Here is a 21,365-nt window from a genome sequence, read left to right on the forward strand (position 1 = left end):
TAAACTCTGTGTATCAATTTTCCTCCTCTTTCTCCCCCCCTTTTCCTCCAACTGCCCCTTCCTTCTTATAAGTCTCCATTTACCGACTTCCTCCATCTCCATGTCCAAATTATGATACGTGTTGATTTTTATAAACAAAATCTGATTTTATTTTATTTGAATATCTTAATTTGAAATAAAGTTTATTTATTTATTTTAATGATTTAATTTTTAATTTATTTAATTTTTTAATTTTTAATTTAATTAATTTTATTTAATTTCATAAATTTCAATTTACTATAAGTGGTTCATTACACTACCCAGCAAATCTGAATCAATATATTCAGGGCCCCTATATTGTAGAGCAAATGAAGAAAGTTCCAAATATGGAGATAAATTTCCTTAAGGTTTCCTCTATTTCTTTGTTCTTCAATATAACTAAGGCAGTAATTTGTAGATTTAATGGCTTTTGGCCAAAACCTGAAGCTTTAATTCGGTGGATTTTCTCCTCATGGACTCCAAACTGTGACATATACCTTTGCTCAAAAGGTTTTTTCATAATTTAGTTTGAAACTCAGAAGGCTCTGGAATATGCTCTCAACAAAGGGCCTTGATTCTGCGATAGAGCTGGGCTACTCAACACGCCATGGTTTCCTTATTTTGATGCCAACACGATGGTGGTTTCTTCTACACTGATTTGGGTGAGGCTTCCAAACCTACCCCTTCCTTTTTGGCATCATAAAGTCCTTGAGAATATAGGAAATACTCTAGGTAAATTTAAAATAAATGGATATGGAAAGAACAGAAAATGGCATCTTCACATTTGCCAGAATATGTGTGGAGATTGATTTGAGCAAAGGGCTCCCAGATCATATAATTTTGAAACACAACAACTTCCACTGGTCACAAGTTCTTGATTATGAGAACACAACATTCAGATGTCATGTATGTTTTCAAACAAGACACTTACAGAACACATGTCCATAGGTTAAGAAGAATCTTAAGAAGAAGAAGAGGCAGACTAATAGACCAAAAGGATGGCAGTTCACAGAGCAATATCCTTTAGAGGATGAAGAAGAAGATATCAAGGAAAGCCAACCGAAAAAAGAAGAAATGAAAGATACAACACAATAGGGAGAAAAACCAAATGTGGTCACTTTGACTCAGCCACGTACAGTCTCCATACAACAAAAAGGTATGGAACCTGAGGTCTCATTGACATTGGATGGAATTGGGGGCTCAAAAAGGTCTCACGTCTCTACAGCTAGAACTCGGACAAAGAAGTTCCACATGTGGGACGAAATTTGGCATCGGTTCTTGTGGAACCAAATCTCAATCACTGGCAAAAAGTGCAAAAAAGGAAAAAAAACAAATTAGCACTAGTTGTCAACCTTAATTATCTTTGCTCCTTTTATGTTGCTTACTGACATATGTTATGTGGTTCTTAGTCATTAAAAGAACCCTTCTGCTTATCTTCATCTTGTACTTTCTAATCCTATATGCATACACTCTTTGTATGTCTACAAAATGTAATTTTTATACTATTAAATTACGATTTTTTTCCTGTAAAAAAAATTACATACAAACATAAGTGTCTATATATATATATATATATATATATATATGACGTTTTGCCTGATATTTCCATTTTCCGGGGATCGTGTTTTCAATCGTACCAGTTTCAAAAACTTCCAAATGTTTTGGCATTTCATGCAACATAGCTTCATTCTTGTGAAGTGTTCAATCTCCTCAACATCTTGCACATTAATACATGGAGTCGATTGCCTTGGGACTCACATATATGGATTGGTTGCATGCATCTTGTGGACCTCTTGTTATTTTTGGAGTTGGTTGTTGTGACGCATCTTCTACAAGGATTATTAAATTGTTTGTTCTCTCATGCAGCTTGGAGGGTGCACCTATTGAGTTCTCCTCGCTGGACCTTCGAGCACATCCTCCAATGTGGAGACTTATTTTATTATATCTTGCATGGATGCATTCTTGGAGGGCACATTCCATGTGCACACTTGGAATTTGACTTAGTTTGGTGCCTATTTTGGAGGTGTACCCACTTCATGAGCACTACTCAATGTGTGCCTCTTTTTATTTTTATATGGGGTGAGTTGGCTTGGAGAGACTTATGTCCACATGTGTTTGACTTAATCAACCATTGATTTAGGAGAGATCGAACTACTCCATTATTATAATATTTGCTTGACTTGTCATATAGCTAAGTTAGCAAATAATGATATTTTATTGTATGAGAAGGAGACTAACTCTATAAAGTGGAGCTCTCCCTCTATTGTATATGTTGGAAATGTAACTAGTTTTGGTCTTCATAATTGTTATTGTACTCATTTCAATATGTATCTTATGTAATAAACAAAAGAAGAAAATAAAAAGGCTATTATTTTAAAGCATGGGTTTCATGCTCTTCATTGATGGTCTTCTACTTAAAAGCATGTTCTTCATGCTTCTAGTGTTTGTTAGGTCATAGGATTTATTGTCATGAGTCAAAGGAGTCAACATCATGTTTATAAGACCCATCCAGGCAAGATATAATTTGTAAAAGAATTTATTTTTGAGTCTAGAAAGTCTTGGAAGCCTCCTAGCACAAGTTGGCACTGGCAGAGATAAGTCGGCCTAGAGAGGGTTATTCGACCTCTTGGAAAGGCTATATATAGAGAAATCTTCGACCTCACTCGACACACATCACCAACAAGTTTGATCTGCAAGAGAAGGACGAAGAAAGAAGAGCGAAGGACAAGAATCCAAGTAGAAAACCCTAGCGAAGGAGAAAAGGACAATTTTTTAAGCATTTTCTCTCACATATGCGAGTTTTTGGAGTAGTTGCAGGGGCTAAAAATTCTACAGTGACTGCACATCGGAAATTTTGGTGCATGAGATCCAAAATTTTGTTGATGAGGGCCGAAATTTTGTTGCAGGAGCAGTTATGGAAGGGTTTATCTCAGGTTGACTTGATTTGACTTTGACCTAAATGGAATGTCTCTTTGGAGGGTTGACTTGGTGCTGGAGGAGGACTTGCTCTAGGGTTTGGGTCTTTGTTGTTTCATTTGAAGCAGATTCTATAAGAAGAGGAGATTTTCTGGGTTTTCCCCTTAGAGGGGTTTTGCCCTAGCTTAGAGCCTAATTCCTTTGTCCATTGTCTTTTTCTATCTTGATATTTGTTTGATGAAAGATCTAATTAAGAAACAAAAGAAGATAAATAAATCTCACAAGCAAGTATTAAGGAATAAGGAAAATCTGAATTAATAGCTACCATATTGCATTTCCAACATGGTATCAGAGCTAAGGTAAACAAGAAGGCAAATGGAAGGATCATCTTGTGGACACAAGAAGTGTTTGCTAAGGGGAATCATTTGCAAGAAAAGAAAAAGACTTTAAATAAAGGCCCGAAGAGGAAGATTTCAAGGAGGAGGTTGATCTCTCTTGGAAGGACATCTATTTAAAGGCTCATTGGAAGACATACTTGAAGGAAGCATCCAAGGATCTTGGTATCATTCATTACTCTTTGAAGTTGTTATTGAGAAAATTCTAGAAGACGTCTTTCTAGGACATCATTAAAGTCTCTTTGAAGATCTTAAAAGCCTCGAGATAGTTGGAGACATCATCAAAAGAAGGGAAGATTCTTGATTGACAAGTGCTATATTGTTGCTCTATGTTTGAATCTACAGATCATATGGGTTCTTTCTACAAGGAAAGCAACAAGCTTGTTGGCTCATTGATCTAGCAATTATAGAGCATAAAGTAATGGAATATGTTCTTGGTAAAACTACTGAACCTAGCAAAGACAAGACTCAAGAACAAGCAAAATACAAGAAGGAGGAAGTAAGGGCATAAAGGATCATTGTTGAGTTCATTAAGGATCAGCTTGTTCCATTTGTTGCTAATTTAAAGACTTCCAAGGCTATGTATGACAAGCTAGTGAATTTGTACTCTATAAGTACATCAAGACAAAAGATGTCTTTGAGGAACAAACTATATAAAATGAAGAAATCAAAGGATGAGGATATGGTCTCCTTTCTAATGAAGATTTCTCAAATAAGAGATCAGTTGCAGGGGCTTGGGGAGACAATATATGATTCGAAAATGACTATATGTGTATTAAATGCTTTGCCACCAGAATGGAGTAGTTTTGCAACAAGCATCTACTCTAAGAAAGACTCAACTCCTTTTGATGAGTTGTGGGCTCAAGGCATCAAGGTAAAAGATGACAACGAATCGAATGAACAATCTCAAGCCTTCATTGCTAGAATCAAGAGGCTGAAGAAGGGAAAGTTTGGGAAGTCTAAGAAGAAGCATGATATGTCTAACATTCAATGCTTTGGATGCAATGAATATGGACACCTTAAGAGGGACTGTCCAAACAAGCATAACAACAAAATAAAGGAAAGAAGTGAAGCTCACATAGCTAAAGAAATGGGATAACTTGGGAAGAAGTCGAAGAAAGAAGATGTGAAAGATCTTGCTATTGAAGAAGGCATCCTCTCCATCAGGTTCTTTGTGAAGTTGGTCTTTCCTTTAGAATAGAATGCACTGTTGTTTACTCTAGTAAATTTTTTATTTGGCATGGCATCATAGATAAAAGCATGAGATAGTAGCATATGTAAAGTCTACTTGATTGAGTTGCTTTGTAGCAATCATCTAGCTTTTAATATTGAGATGGTTGGACCATTTCACATATTATTGTTCATCCAGGAATTCTGACATAATGTTAGAGGTAGTCATTTTGCTAAGGTGGATTATCATAATCCTGGAAGAACCAATTGGAAGGTTCTTGGAAGAAGCATTTTGACAAGGTTAGTATACATTCCACATAGTATGGAAACAATACTCTTAAAGGATTAAGGAATGTAATTGGTCAAAGTTGTAGGATCATTGCAAGACATATAGCTAGATGATGGAACAAGAGCATAGGAAAGCATATTGTGTTGAAGAATATAGGAAATGAGGTATAGTAGGATTCTTCTAGACTTGCTAACAATTTGTGAAGCTCTTTTACAATTTATCTTGTTAGCTTAATCTTCTTCTCTTCCTATTAATGCATGTGTATTTACTTCACCAAACTACTACCAAAAACATAGTAACAAGAACACAAGATGTTGGCTCTCTGCCAGGGCAAAACCTCTCTCTCTTAGAGAGGAAAACCCTTGTTGGAAATAATACTGAGAAGGGGGAGGGGGGTTGAATCAGTATTATCAGATCAGTAAAACCTTTCCAATTTCATACTCAGAAACATATACGCTACTTCAGTTAAGTGAACCCGCGTGTACACGCTACTGTGTCTAAAGCAACTAGCATATATCCAGAGATCTTATGATTCAGTTAGCTTATCTTCAGTAAATGCATCAGAACATTATTAACCATATTAACAGTAAACAGGTGCAGTATAACAGAACAGATAATCACACAAAAGCCACACACATGAACACCATGATATAAGGTGGAAACCCAATGTGGGTGAAAACCACCTGCTGCAAGTCGTCTCTTTCTTTCTTTAATAAGAAACTTCAGTTTACAATCTTTTGTACTGGTGCAGCCTTATACCAGTACGCAGGCTACAACCTGCAGAGGGCTACAACCCTCTCTCGTTTTCCAGCTACTTCTGGAAGGGAGCTACAACCCCCTCAGCTCTTGTACTAGCCGATCCATTTACTAGTACGTAGGTGCTGACCCTACAGAAGGCTACAACCTTCTTTCCTTCAGGGACCACGTTTCATCAATTTTCAGACTGGATCCATGAGTACAAAACAAACACTGCTTCAATACAAACATCAACTTATACTTACATCATAATCACCCAATACTGAATCACTGAAACCCTGTCATCAAGAACACAGAACACAAACTAGAGCCCAGAACTCTGCGACAATCACCAGAATCAACAGCAACCTGAAATATCAAATCTTATTATGCATACGCTACTTCGATATACCAAAACCGCGTGTATACGCACTTTCTCCAAAGGCAACCCGCGTGCAGATCTAGAAATAATTACTTATACCTTCGCTGTCAGATCCGACCCTTGCCAAGCGTCCCGAACAGATAACCAGCAATACCAGATCTTCTCACTTCATCAGACACACGTTGCTTACACCTTTTTGCCTAATGATCTTCTCCTTATATAGCCTTAGGCACTTCACAATACCACGGACCAAAACCATAGTAACACAATACCATCAACTTCAAAACTAGGGATCGACACGCCCGTCGAGACACCATGGTCCAAAACCATAGGCACAACTTCCAAGGACTAACCGCCACGGACCAAAGGTACTTTTCACATGTACGCGCTTTTACTGAAGCCAACCTGCGTGTACACGCTGGTTTTCATTAATGAACCTGCGTATATCTCTTTCTTGTCCTGCTGTACTGAGATCTGTCCTCTGATTAAGTTGCCATCACTTGTACCTGTCTCTGAGTGAGTTGCCATCAAGGACAACACTTGTATCATAATGCCAACAACCCTTTTGTCAATTTCTCTTATTGAAGCTTCTTATTGATCAATGCCAAACCCTGGAACTTTGACGAGAATATCCTACAAGCACAAGTCAAGTCCTTCCTTCTTCCTGCACTTTGTTTCCTGGCACTTCTTCCTCCTTCTAGCACTTCGTTCCCCAGCACTTTGTCCTCCTCCTTCTGGCACTTCATTCTTCTTTTATCTTGTTGATAGTCCTTAGTACACTAGCTCTAGAAGAGACTCCAATCTTTGATCCTTAATGAGATCCTTCACCAAGAGGATACCTTCTTTATCTTGACCCAATCGAGCTTCTTCTTGATGTATAGTGCAGACTTGATATAGTAGTACTGCAGCCCTAGTTTCTCGCATGTGTGGGAGGTTTCCCTTATGCTTTTAGCTCTTTTCTCCTTCGCTTGAGAGACCCTCTTCTTCGCTTGAGTAGGAGGCCTTATAGGCCTAAGTTACTAGCCCAAACAAGGAGGAATATGTAACTATGATCTTGTTGTTGTTATATCTGCAGACTGCCCTTCTTTTCTCACACGTGTGACTGCGTTTCTTCCTTAGAACAACCCTATAAACTTTGGTTTGTGTCTCTCCTTCTTCACTGCACTAGAGGCTCCTTGTACTTCGACTTTCTTCACCCTTTCTCGGTCTTTCTTCTTCGTTGATTTCAAAGGTAGATTGCCTTTTTTTTGGAGGAGTGGACAACCTCTATATATAGAGGATTGTCCCTCCTTTAGGCCGACTTGACTTTTCTTGCTTCGGAATTGCTTCTTTGATGATGTCGTTGCATGGAGAGGACTTGACTTTGCTTGGAGGGATATCTTTTGACTCTTATACAAATATATACATGGTGTAACATGCCCTTAAGGGTCTTCAACATTTTCTTTTGACTCTTTTGACTCACCTATAGCATTTTGACATGTGCTAGACCTATTTCAATGAGCAAGAAATTCATTGATAAATATAACAAAAATAATATTTCTTTTATTGAATAAATACAAATATCAAAAGTACATTTATGAAGACCGAACCTAGTTACACTTTCTTCAACATATTAAAAGTAACTCTTGGACAAGATTCATATTTATAGAATCTTGGAATATGCTTGATATGATCATGTGATGTTTAAAAGAAGAATTTGACTTAATCAAGGTGGATAAAGAATTAAGACTTTCTCTAGATTTCGTAGAATAATGATTAACATCCAGTATAATCTCTGGAAGAAAGTTCTAACTTGGTAGTCAAGTTCGATCCTTGGGCACTCTCATGCATGAAGAAAGACTCGTATGGAGATGAACCATGAGGATGTTGATGCTTTGGTGAGAAGGTCATCATTATGATGAGGTAAGTCTAATAGTTTTGGCATTAGTTATCTGGTTAACATATTTGCTTTGCTATCTAGAAGGATATTACAGGAATATATGAAGAATGTTGAGATAAGCTCAACATATGATACCTAACAATTATGAAGTCAAGATGTCTTCATCTTGAGATTAAAAAGTAGCAATGTGAGAAGATAACCTGAAGGTCAAGTTCGTACATCAACAAGGAGATCAATTTCATGAGGAAGCTATGGTCAGCTTGAAGTTTGGAAAGGCTCAAAATAATGCCTTCATTAATGATGACAACATGAAAGTCATGAGCAAGATTGATGACATGGATCCTGTCACAAGATTGAAGAAAGAAGATGGCTCCATGATACCAAGGAAGGAAGCAGACTCAATATGATGAGATGTGAAGGAAAGAGGGAGCCATGTAGCTATAAAGAACAGGTAGTTGATATTCTTATGGAGACAAGCTATAACGCTCGTGGTGTTGACTTCCCAAATAGAAAGGAAGTCTGGAATCTCCTCTAGATTTGAGAGGGAGTAAAGGACTCTCCTTCATAGGAGCAAGGATCTATTCCCTAGTCAAGAGGGAATAGGGATATCATTTTTGGTTGAGAGGGAGTGATGATAAATATCACACGTGTATTCTCTTCTTCATGTGTCATGCACTTCACTGGGACTAACAGTTGTAAGTCTACGTGAAGGCCTTGAAGAGAGAATGGTGGAGGATTGGATAAGCATCTGTGGTTTCCTTGAGGATAAACCATCCAAGAAAGGAAAGAGACCAACACTCTTTGAGGATAGGACACGTGTCCAAGATAAGAGTGATCAAAGAGAACCTACATTATTTGAGGATTAAGGTTTGGAAATCCAAGATAAGAATAGTCCTAAAAGGACATACCTTGTGAACATTCGGATGGGGTATGTGCCTTGTCGAGGTAGTGCAGTATCACAAGTAAAGTCTCCCAGCATAATGCTCTTGAATGAAGATAAGCTTCTCTACTTAGGCCTCAAAGACAATGTTGGTCATAATGTTGATGCTTAGAGTTGGCTCATCAATCCAACTCTTCTTATGAGAACTCTTCAGTCTGAGAATGATGTTGTACTGATTGTACAATTATGAATACCTCCCTAGTTAAGAGGGAGTGTTGGAAATGTAACTAGTTTCAATCTTTATAATTGTTATTGTACTCATTTCAATATGTATCTTATATACCAAACAAAAAAAGAAAAGAAAGAGGTTATTATTTTAAAGCATGGGTTTCATGCACTTTATTAATGGTCTTCTATGTAAAAGCATGCTCTTCGTGCTTCTAGCGTTTGTTAGGTCATATGATTTATTGTCATGAGTCAAAGGAGTCAACATCATGTTTATAATGTGCAAATTTGGATGTCCAAATTCCTACTGTAGCAACTGATTACGTTTCTCCTATTTGTTAATTACTGAAACAAATTATTTATTGTTTCCTTCAGTAAACACTGAAACGAATACACTGCAACCTTCACCATTTAAATATAATACGTAAACAAGAAACTGAACAAGAAAGAAATAAACAACACATATACACAGTTATTTTTGGACAAAAGTCCCCGGAAAAACCAATGCGGTAAAATCAGTGCAGCAACTCTTAGAGTTTTATTATTATGCAGTAGTAATTTCTGAATACAATCTCTAGATGCCTTCTCGGCAATCCAGTTACAAAGAATATCGCTGACAAAGAGATAAGTGAGGTTACCTCACACTATCACTGGAAATCCTGACTGAACCAGCCACTGAATGAACTGCCCCTTGCTAGTTCTACGCATTCACTGCGTCAGCCCAGTGTCACACTGATCCGGATTTAAATAGGAACACAATAAAATACAGAGATAACCATAAAGAAAAATATGCAGCGGAAATAATACTTCATTTCATTACCGTAAAATACTGAAATATGCTTACAAATAGAAATGGAAATAACCAAGCTAGGGCGATGGTAGCTTATCTCTGAGAAGAGATGTGTCGGCTACATGCCTCTGAACTGTTCTCCAAAAACTGTGTTACAATGAGGCTCGAGGGCCTATTTATTGTTGAGAAACAATGGAAAACCCTTCACATTCCAAAACCTAACCCTAGAAGATGAAATGCCAAATTGGAGGCCCCGTTTTTGGGTAAGTTGGTACATCAACTTCCCGGGGTCGCGAATTGGTCGTACTATCTCCATTTGACGCGCAGGATAGCCCGTTGGAAAGATCTCTCTGAGGACTACGACGGAAAAGACGATTTTTAAACAGAAAAATCGCTAGCGTTGGATTTCCCAAAAAACGTCGTTTAGGGCCTCAAAACGGCTCCGGAAGTTTAGGACCCGAAAAACTGCTAAAATTAGTAAACTGTGCTATAATTAAGGAAATAGAAAAACTGAAAGAGACAGTTGTGGGGGTCCAAATGGGATAGGTGGGTGGCCACCAACATCCACCTGGATCACACACCCTCTAGGGACTGCGTCACTCCTCCCTGTTGATCGATTTGCCTCTGAGATTCTGACTTCTGCTCTGTCGGTCTCACACCCCGACTTCCAGCTACATAAATCGATCACCTCAGCAAATTTTCGGACTTCCTCAAGGCTCTGACCTACCTCTGCGTGGCTCTGCGCTTCCTTTGTTGGATCTCTCTCTCTCTTCTCTGCTGAGTATTCTTCGACTGGGAAAGATTTCTCTTCAAATACTATCCCTGCCCCTCACTGCAAAAGATCACTATCGAAAATCTCTCTGAGAGCTGCTCTACTTCAGAAAATCGAACTTCTGATCTCCCCTTTTTGTGTTTTCCAAGTGCCCCTCAAGCCTCTTCTTATATCTTTCTATTGGACAACCAATGGCCCAAATTAACTTCTAATCAATAGCTTAGATCATTTTGGTTTGATCCTCGTCTTCTTCTAGAAGTTACACCCACAGTTTAGATTAATACCCATTAATTATTTTAATCTCCTAAGTTTAGATTTAGGGTCCCATTAAAAATAATTAATTATTTTAATAAAACTGTCTCCGGGTGGAATTTCCCAAAATGATTTATGGGTATTGGAGAATGCATTTGTTTAAGCCTCCCTGCAAATTTCGAGACTTAGAGCTCATCCGATGCTACCAGAAATCAACATATAAGACCCATGTGGGCAAGATATAATTTGTAAAAGAATTTATTCTTGAGTCTAGAAAGTCCTGAAAGCCTCCTAGCACAAGTTAGCCCTGGCAGAGATAAATCAGCCTAGAGAGTGGCTATTCAACCTCTTGGAAAGGCTATATATAGAAACATCTTCGACCTCATTTGACACACATCATCAAGAAGTTTGATCTGTAATAGAAGGACAAAATAAGAAGAGTGAAGGACAAGAATCCAAGTAGAAAACCCTAGCAAAGGAAAAAGGGACAAATTTTTTGGGCATTTTCTCACATGTGTGAGTTTTTGGAGTAGTTGCAAGGGCCAAAAATTTCGCAAGTCCAAAAATCTGGTGCAAGAGGTCCAAAATCTTGTTGCTCGGGGTTAAAATTCTATTGCAGGTTCAGTTCTGGAAGGATTTGTCTCTAGTTGACTTGATTTGACTTTGACCAAATTGGAAGCTCTCTTTGGAGGGCTGACTTGGTGCTAGAGGAGGACTTCGTCTAGGGTTTGGGTTTTTGTTGTTTCATTTGAAGCAGATTCTTATAAGAAGAGAAGAGAGTTTTTGTCTTTTCCCCTTGGAGGGGTTTTATCATGGCTTGGAGTCTAATTTTTGTGTTCATTGTCTTTTTTTGTTTCGATCTTGATATGTGTTTGATGAAAAGATCCTACTAAGAAACACAAGAAGATAAATAAAGTTCACAAGCAAGTATTAAGGAATAAGAAAAATCTGAATTAATAGTTGCCATGTTGCATGTTCCAACAGTATAAGTTGTTGAAATTTTAGGGATTGTGTAACTCTCCCCTTGGACTACATTGTAAATCATTTTGGCAAGATTAATGGAAGATTGGAGGTATCATTCTATCATACGTGAGACTTAATTTTTGCATGCTTTTAATGTTATTGGATAACTATTGGAACCTCTTGCAAAAAATATTTTATGAAGACTTTGTAATGGAATATTTGCCATTTGGTTAGGAGTAACATAAGGAGGTTCTCACCCCCATGGTGTAGGATAGTAGGCAATAGAGTGTCCTATTGTTAAGGCACTCCTTGAGATGTCACTGGTTCAAACCCCCAATGAGCCCTATGTGTTGTGTGAGGGGCTGCGTTGGTATGCCTAGAGGTTATAGTTGTAGGAGTCGGAATCAGCCCAATGTCACACGAGTACATGCCCAGCCTAGTTGCCAATTCCGCCAGTTCACAATAACCAAACAAACAAACAAAAATCAAAACATGAGGAGGTTCTCCCCCTTATTTCCTTCTGCTATTATATTTCTGCATATATTAAATTATTAATCCTTCACCAATCAAACAAATGGTTGTTGTAATTAATATATCATTGCAGGGCAGCACCTTCACCAACTCGTTCAAGAGTGGGACCTATAGGGCTCTCCAAGATTTATTTCTATAGTTATTTCCAGAACTACTAAGGTTGATTGTGGCATGCTATTTGCAGCCATATCCTCTTTAATTATGCACAATACAACAATCTTTAGAGTGATATTCCTTAACTTCATTTTGCCCAAGATTTGGTTGGCACTAGTCTTGGGGTTTCCATCACTCTTATTGTTCTCATACTATCCATATTTTCACCACTACTACAAATATTTGATTCGTTAAGGCTTACTCTCCAAACATGACCTAGAGCCTCTGCCCCATAGCCTTAGCAATCCTACCTAGGGATAACCCCCCTTGTGTTGGAGAAGAGCCAACCTAAAGATTAAGGAAGAGCTATTGAGGTGACAATGGGTAGGCTTCTTGAGTTGCACAATACTAACACCTTGGTGATTGGGACATTACATTTTGTGGGTGTTAGATATTGTTGTAACCAAAGCATATGTTCCCAGCTTGGCATCCATATTAGTGCACATTTAATATCAGCTAAAACCAAAACTCGTCAGAAGGGAAGGAAAATCATGGCAGTAATAAGGCCCAATGTTCAATAATCCATTCCTCCATCCTTCTGAAAAATATTGTGTCGATAAAAACTTTCTTAATGTTCAATAATCCATTCCTCCATCCTTCTGAAAAATATTGTGTCGATACAACCTTTCTTACACATGAAAGCATAAAAAGGCTTGATCACACCACACTTGCCAAACTATAACATTTCCAACAATGACATTAAACTATTTTTTGGGTGTACTTGATGACATCATTAACTAGCTAATTGAGATTATGTCACCTTTAAAAATGACATTTATAAAAATGGTGGTTACTATTCGCAAACTTATTCATCACAGCTGTTATAATAGAAAAATATTAGGATCCAAACTCTACCAGGTGCAGCGATGTTGCAAATTTACTGCTGAACCAAGGGAGCCTCCTCCTGTCTGCTAATGATAGTTAGTGTGATTAAACCAAATTATCCATTACAACTGTTGTACCAGGTAAGGTTAGAACAAGAAACCTACCATCTGCAAGGACATTATAACTTGTGACATTCACACTATACTGCCACCGCAAAGGGTCCTTCATCTAACGAGAAAAAAAAAAATCTGGAGGGGAAAACCTTCTGGGCAGTGGGAACTACAGACGCGGTGCATATTGGAACAGATGGTAAATTAAGAAAAACTGAATTTGACCTCACAAATACGATGCCTGATACAGGCATACTGATGTTTCCATCACAATCCATCTGCCAGGTAAACAGTGAACAGAGCCAGAACTAAAACAAAGAAAACGTAAGAGAAGCATTAACTCAATGAAATGAGTACCCTAGATAAGCCTAGCAGAAAATTGCATCAGACATATTGGTCTAAATGCAGTTGTCCTAGGGTTGCTCAAAGAAATTAATGAACCTGAACAACATCTTGAGTGGTTAAAGCAGTTGTTTCTCCCTATTAAAAGTCATGCCTCTCCAATAAACTGAACCTACTGTATCTATATATAGGTATAAGAATGTCTAGAATGCAGACACCAGCATGAAAGCAAGCAGTTGCAGAGTAAAATAGCAGAAAAAGCCTACAAGCAAAAAAATGTTCCATGATTATCTTCACATTGTCAGTGCACTCGAGAGAGGATTTTTCTTGATAGTAAAATTAGCATCTGGCCACCACAATGCACTTTGTTTTTCTTTGAAAAATTATGTAACTCCATAATTAGGATCAGCTAGGCATCCCACTGTGTTATCACTAGCAGCATAGAGTTTAAACACATTTAAATGTAACTTTCATTAGTTTTACTTTTGACTAGAAAACCTTATCCAGTTTATACTTGCAGAGAACATATTCAAGACAACTGTTACAATTACCTTATCCTTCTGAAAATCCATTGTATGAGATCCAATAATGACCACCCTACACTCTGCTTTGAGCAGTTGTTCCAATTTCTTGTAGTGTTCCAGGTTGCCTATTATTGATCTTTCAACATCCTTTATGAAAAGGACCAAAGGCTCCTTTGATGCTTCACTACTCAAAACCTTCCAACCACAAACCATTGAACAACATAAACAAGGACTTTTCTAAACATAAATGAGACATTCTCAAAAAAGAGTTGGAAGAAACTTACATCAATAAGGGCATCAAGCATTGTCTTATTCTCATCCTCACCAACAGAATGCTCCAAACGAAGCTCCAACACTGCATGAGAGATTCGTTGGCAGCTGTCAAGCAAACAACAAAGTATCCCTGAGCATAGCTACAACCACACCATCCTATAAGCTTATTGTTCCCCACAAATGAATTCCATCCAGACTTTGGCTACATTTGAAATGACAGGTCTGGGATAGAAGAAGACTGTAATAATATAATATACATAAAATAGGGTAAAGCAACACTTAATAATTAGTAATATACTCAACACTAATGTTTATAACAACTCATTATGACCTTTCACCTCATGACCTGTTCAAATATAGCATCATGAAGAACACTGTAACATCCTCCAACGATTAATCAATCATATATATATATAGTTGTCCCCATATTGCATATATATCTATTTATTAATAAAGGCATGTGTTACCCCTCATTTCAGCAGGTGTACATATGAACACTTTTGCAACATCTTTCACCACCATTGTAAGCTGAAGGTCACAAGTCAAAAGCAATGTAAAAACCATGTGAGGCCCTATATTAGGTATCCTAGACCTGTGTCTTTTGAGTGTGTATCTTTTTGTCATGGTCGAACAATGGCTAGTCCATTGAAATTTCACTTCCGGCTACTATCATCCTGAACGGGTTCCAGTTTCTCCGTCTGTTGGTTGACCAGACAGAGGAGCAACTCCAAGTTTTTTCCACTTAAATATCTGACAATATTTGAATATATGCCTCGCCTTTTCGCCCACAGTTTCAGACATCACAGTGCCATGTGGTAACTCTCAATGTTTTCATTAATAGGACATTTAATGATTTCTATATGCGTTAAAACTGTTAACACTCTTCAAATCCATGTCCTCATACTTCATAGTAAAAAGGTCGAAATATTCTGGTATGATCATGACACCCTTTGTAGCACAAGACCAAATCGATTGGTACTCCATTGAATTTGAATTTCATTATAGACACTTTTGCTCCGGGAATCGGTAAGAGTTCGGTGACTTGATGAAGAAATGTCTCTCATGTTGAATGTAAGTTGGACTAACACACAACACATCAATGTCTGAACCAGGGTCGTGCACAACAAAACTATAAGATCTGAAGGGAAATATCTCTACACATGGGATCAGTCTACTTCCACTGTGTTCCTTTGCTACCCCCGTGATCCATTGATTCAAAAGGACATAACGCTGAATGAGAACATTCTTCCTCTGTAATTTCATCTCTTTGCTCTCATAAACATGAGCATCTTTCAGATACTGTTGCAGTTCTTGACTGAAACTTTCGCTTGGAACATCAGCAGGTGCCTTTCCATTTGGGGCGGATATGGTAACCCTCGAAAATAAAACAATTATTAGAGTGGAAAGCTGGCAGAAATTTTTCTTCCTCGCTATTGAAGTGAATCTCCAGATCATAATGTGAGGGTCATTTCTCTGTTTTTTTTTCTCGTTATATACTAGGCAAGGTGCTCCTTCACAAATAGTCATGTCCTTTAGGACATGTCTCTTCAATATGCTAATTATTTATTAATTATTAATTATAAATTTATATATTATATTCATAACAAAGGGCCTCAAGTGAACTTTCTTGAAGACTCATGTTTTATGGGAGCTTGCATTTGCAGGGGTGATCATCAATGTATGGGCCAGTCCAACCCGCATCAAAGTGCACCTAAGTCATTCCACATTATTATGGCCTTAGAGTCTGTAGGTGGCTTTGGATTTGGTGCAGTATTCCTCAGACAGCTCTCAAAGCATGACAGACCATTTGACAACCTTTCTCATTTCCTAAGGCAGCACATGGTTCCCAATGCAAAGAGGTCCGAGTGGTCAAAAAGTCAACATGCTCTCAGAATGTGCAGTTTGACGAGAGGAATCCATGCAAGTCAAATCTTTCCAATCAAACATGGTAATGGCTAGTTAGAGCTTGGTCAAATTTGTTTGACAAGTCAAAATGGGTTTCCTGGTGACAAAACAAGGATGAGCATCTAGGACAGAGCAAGAAGACATGGTTGGCAAGTGTTGAGGTGGCAACACTAGGAAAGATATGAAGACTTCGACACATATCCAGTACAAATCTAGACCGATTTCAGCATACCCAAGTGTCAAAATTGCCAAAAAGTCAAGGACATTGGAGGTCCCACTTCCAAGCGGCTAAGTCAAATTACTAGGGAAAAGTCAAGGACATTGGAGGTCCCACTTCCAAGCGGCTAAGTCAAATTACTAGGGAAAAGTCAAGTCAAAAATAATTGTTGGTGAAGTTGTCGTTAGAGGGTCTAACTAGCCAGTGAAGACATGGTGGACCAATTAGTTGAGCAATGGACCAAGAAATTAGTTGTTAAAAGAAGAATTCTCCTCCATGGGACCAAGTTGAACTTTTCAAGGGGGTGACCAAGTGGAACTACGAGCTACTATTGTTTACTATTTTGACTATTGCCCATCATGGACCATGTGCAAAGGGTATTTTGAGCTAAATTGTAGAAATTTGTCCAGGTCAACCCCCTAATGGGTGAATTAAAAATTATATCGTAATATTTCATGAAAATTTACTAAGCCTCCAAGTTGTGGATAACTAATAAATTCTTAACCCTTTTTCCTAACAGCTAGTTTATAACAGCTAGTTCCAAACGGCTAATTCAAGACCCAGATGCTTCTCTGCTATTTAAACTTTTGTTAAGTCTGATTTTCTCACCATTTGTCCTGAGGATGAACCACATTAGTTGGTTCGAAACGTCGACCAATTCTATAACATGTGATTAATGCGGAAGACACTGATTATCGATATGGATCACAAAAGTCTGAGATCTAATATTATTAATAAATTACTATTTTGAGGAGTCAAAACTAGCTGTTAGTTAGCCATCAACTAGACGTTGCAATTTTTCTATAAAAGGACAGCCTCTCCTCATTGTAATGTTTGTTGTTGTCAGTTGAGATAAGTGTTGTCATAATAAAGAGCTGACATTTTGCAAACAGTTACGTAAATTTTGTATTTGTGCATTGTGTGAAATGATTACTGTCTTTATTTCTTTTTTGATATATTGTTTTGGAGATTATTAAATTTAATATTTCTTGATGATAAATAAAATTATGCCAAAGCTAACAATTTTTTCCATTGAAGGGCTACCTAGTCACTCGGAGAGAGCCAACTAGTGGGCAACCCCACTTGAGTTTTCTTGGGTTTACACGTAAACGATCCAAGCATTTGAACCATCTCTTAAGGGAGCTTCAACTTGATTCAGGATTTTGCATCTTCCCGCATACAAAGATCTAAATTTGGAGATGCCACTTTGAGGAGAGGTCGCTCCTAAGCAAATTTGAAAGTCAAGAAGAAGGTTTAAGTAATAGTGGAGAAGATTTCCATCATGGACAAAACTCACTCACTTGAAATAAACTAGTTATATCGACCTAAGGAATATTGACTTTGCATTCCAGCAAAGGTGGGGAATACGACACAGGTATTACACAACAACCAATCTTATTTCAAAAAATAAAAGAACCATCTTTTAATTTCTGCAATTAGTTTAGGTTCTTTTGCTTACTGATTTTATTTATTTATCTTATTTGCAAGCTTATATCTTGCAAAAAATAGAGTTAATTGCTAGATCTAACCAAGAAAAAGGTACAAGGTTGATTTTAAGATATTTTTACACTTGTAACTAGCAATTTGTCACTCCAGATCTAAAGTTTCCAAGGTTGAACATGTTGGAAATACGGTAGCCATGGTCGGTATTTTCATCATGTGAAGAAATAGAAAATTTGAATTTAAATTTTGCCTCCTAAATACCTCTTGTTTAAGTCAGTTGGGTCCCTTGGAGGCACCCATTCGACCCCCTTTGGAAACCCCCTTTGGAAGACTAAAAATATGTCAGCCTCTCCTCCTCATTTGGTATATCGATGATCTATTGTATTGTCTCTGTTCTAGCAAAAGGAGGAAGGAGGAGGAGACCAAAAATCTCAAGGAGACTTGGCAATTGTTTCTGGTCAGCTATTATGGTTTCGGTTTTCTGGATGTATTGATGAACTTTGAACTCTCTCTCATAAGGAAAGATTTATAGGTTTTCAGCCTCTCCTCCTCATTTGGTATATCGATGATCTATTGTATTGTCTCTGTGCTAGCAAAAGGAGGAAGGAGGAGGAGGCCGAAAATCTCAAGGAGACTTGGCAATTGTTTCTGGATGTATTGATGAACTTTGAACTCTCTCTCATAAGGAAAGATTTATGGGTCTTCCCCTTGTGGGTTTTTCCCTGGCCTCAGGCCTAATTTCTGTGTCTCTTATCTCATGATTATATTCTACTTCTCTTTCATATTTAGTGGTTGAGATTTTCTTCTGTATAACTGCTTAATGTTTATATATATATATATATATATATATATATATATATAAAGTTGCTGCTAACAGATCATTGGAAGTAGTTATATGTTGAAGAAGATTGTTAGCTTGTTAGCCTTAGAAATATCAACATGGTATGAGAGCTAGGATTGAAAAGCAGTATTAGATCATTGGACTTGTTCTATGTAATATGCCCAATTTTGATTTTCCGCATTAGAGACAATTTTGGAGAAGGGGAAAAATTTCCGACATTGGGGCTTAGGGGGAAAAAGGAAAATTACATCTTTGGGGAGAGTGGGGACCACAAGGAGAGCAAATTTGACCCAAGTGGCAATTTGCACTAGTGAGAAGAGAGAGAGAAAGGAAGGGGTGTGAATTAGTGGAAGGTGGGGACCACCAAGGGAGAGAGGGCCAACAATTATAAATAGAGTTTGGAGGCCTCCATTTGGTATATTTCGTCATTTTACAATTAAAACAGTGCGAAACACGCATATGGATTTCCAATGAATGAATTGATGAGCAAATTGAAGCTCAATAATAATACAGAGATATTTACAGTAATAGAAACATCAAGTTTCTATTGAGGAAATGGAAACAATCAGTTTCATCTAAGAAACTGCTAAAAGAATAAAAATAGCAACAGCTAAAAGAATGAGCATTAAATACTAAATAGTATTATTCTAATACCCTCCCTTAATGCTCAATCTATTTACAACACCAATAGACCCTCTGAATTTTACAAACTTATCAGGGCCAAGAGGCTTGGTGAAGATGTCTGCGGGCTGCTCTGTTGTGGGAACGTATCGCAACTGAACGGATCCGTCTTCAACAAGCTGGCGAATGTAGTGGCAATGAGTTTCCACATGCTTTGTTCATTCATGAAAGACTAGATTCTTGGCAAGTTTGAGCACTCCCTGATTATCACAAAACAAGGACGTAGGACCTGTCTGGGAAACATGCATATCCGCAAGCATACGTCGAAGCCAAACTGCCTCACAGGATGCCTTAACTGCTCCCCGATACTCTGCTTCTGTTGAGGAGAGAGCCACTGCCTGCTGCTTCTTACTAGTCCAGGTGACAGCACTGGATCCTAGACTAAACACATACCCAGCTGTAGATTTACAGTCATCAACCGAACCGGCCCAGTCAGAATCTGTGTAACCACTGAGTATAGGATCGGAACTTTGAGTGTATAGGAGTCCATAATCGTAGCACACGCACATATCGTAGCACACGCTTTGCTGCTATCCAATGATCAGCTTTAGGAGCTGACATGAAGCGGGAAATGTAGCTCACTGCAAAACTGATGTCAGGTCTGGTGGCAGTAAGGTAGATGAGATTGCCCACTAATTGCCTGAATGGGGAGAGGATGACTGAGCTGAAAGTTGAGCCCTGGTTCCATAGGAGTCGTGGTCGGTTTGCAATCCTGCATTCTGAACCTGTCCACAAGATTTTTGGCATACTTGGACTGAGAGAGAAAGATGTGGTTCTCAGTCTGCCAAACTTCAACCCCTAGACAATAATGAAGAAGTCCCAAGTCTGTCATATCAAAGGTTCTGCATAAGTCTTGTTTGATCCCATGGATCAAATGTGCAGAGCTGCCAATAATGATAAGGTCATCCACATAGACAACCACAAACAAGATATCATCACCAGTATGCTTGATATACAGGTTTGCATCAGATGGGCTCCGCTGAAAGCCATGATCTGTCAGGTACTGATCAATTTTCATGTACCAAGCCCGAGGAGCTTGTTTCAATCCATAGAGTGCTTTAGCTAATCTACACACTTTCTGTTCTTGACCGGCAATCTTGAATCCTGGAGGCTGCGTCATGTAGACTTCTTCCTGTAAGTCACCATTTAGGAAAGCACTCTTTACATCCATCTGATGAACTTTCCAATTGAACTGAGCTACTAGGGCAAGGACAAGCCGTATGGTACTCATCTTGGCTGTAGGAGCAAAAGTCTCCTCATAGTCAATGCCTTCCTTCTGTGAGAATCCTCGAGCCACAAGACGGGCTTTATACTTGTCTAGGGTTCCATCAGCTTTGTATTTCACTTTATATACCCATTCACAGCTAATGGGCTTTTTCCCTTCAGGAAGATCAGAAAGGGTCCACGTGTGATTCTTCTGAAGACTCTGGAATTCAGCGTCCATAGCCTGTTCCCACTCAGATGTACCCTTAGCCTCTGAGTAAGTTTGAGGCTCAAAGATACTGTGTAGGTTAGCCATAAGAGCAAAATTTACTGTAGACTGTTGTTTGCTCTTATGTCTAGAAGTTCTTCCTTCAAGGAGTTCATCATCCCGGAGATCACCAATGGTTTTAGCCCACCATTTAGGCCGAAGAGTAGAGGAACCAATATCAGGAGGAGGTGGAGAAGGCTCAAGAACAATAGGGGCAGCAAGAGGAGGGTTATTTTCCGGAGGAAGCTCAGGCAGTGTATTATCAAACACTGATGCTGCATCATCCCTCCCATCAGGTGGACCTACCGGAAGAAGAACACTGTGAGGCCGATCCTCAGAGCACTGCTCAGAAGAAGAAGACTGAAAGAATCCTCTGTCTTCAT

The 21,365-nt window shown here is 38.4% G+C and overlaps 1 protein-coding gene across 3 annotated transcripts in view; it reads right to left on the reverse strand.

Moving 5' to 3' along the window:
- The window catches only part of LOC149197887 (uncharacterized), a 408,075-nt gene that overhangs the window by 268,526 nt on the left and 118,184 nt on the right, over positions 1–21,365 (reverse strand). For 2 of the 3 annotated variants that reach the window (XM_089406021.1, XM_089406019.1), the window contains exons 9-10: positions 14,436–14,506; positions 14,179–14,346 (exon numbers count right to left, since the gene is read on the reverse strand). In XM_089406021.1, the coding sequence (XP_089262147.1) occupies positions 14,179–14,346; positions 14,436–14,506 (239 nt within the window). The remainder of the gene's footprint in view (positions 1–14,178; positions 14,347–14,435; positions 14,507–21,365) is intronic. The other variant, XM_089406020.1, reaches the window with a different exon arrangement.

This window comes from Pinus tabuliformis, chromosome 2_2 (assembly GCF_031772625.1).
Source record: "Pinus tabuliformis cultivar Carrire ecotype Pingquan chromosome 2_2, CPIR1, whole genome shotgun sequence".
Taxonomy (NCBI): Eukaryota; Viridiplantae; Streptophyta; class Pinopsida; order Pinales; family Pinaceae; genus Pinus; species Pinus tabuliformis.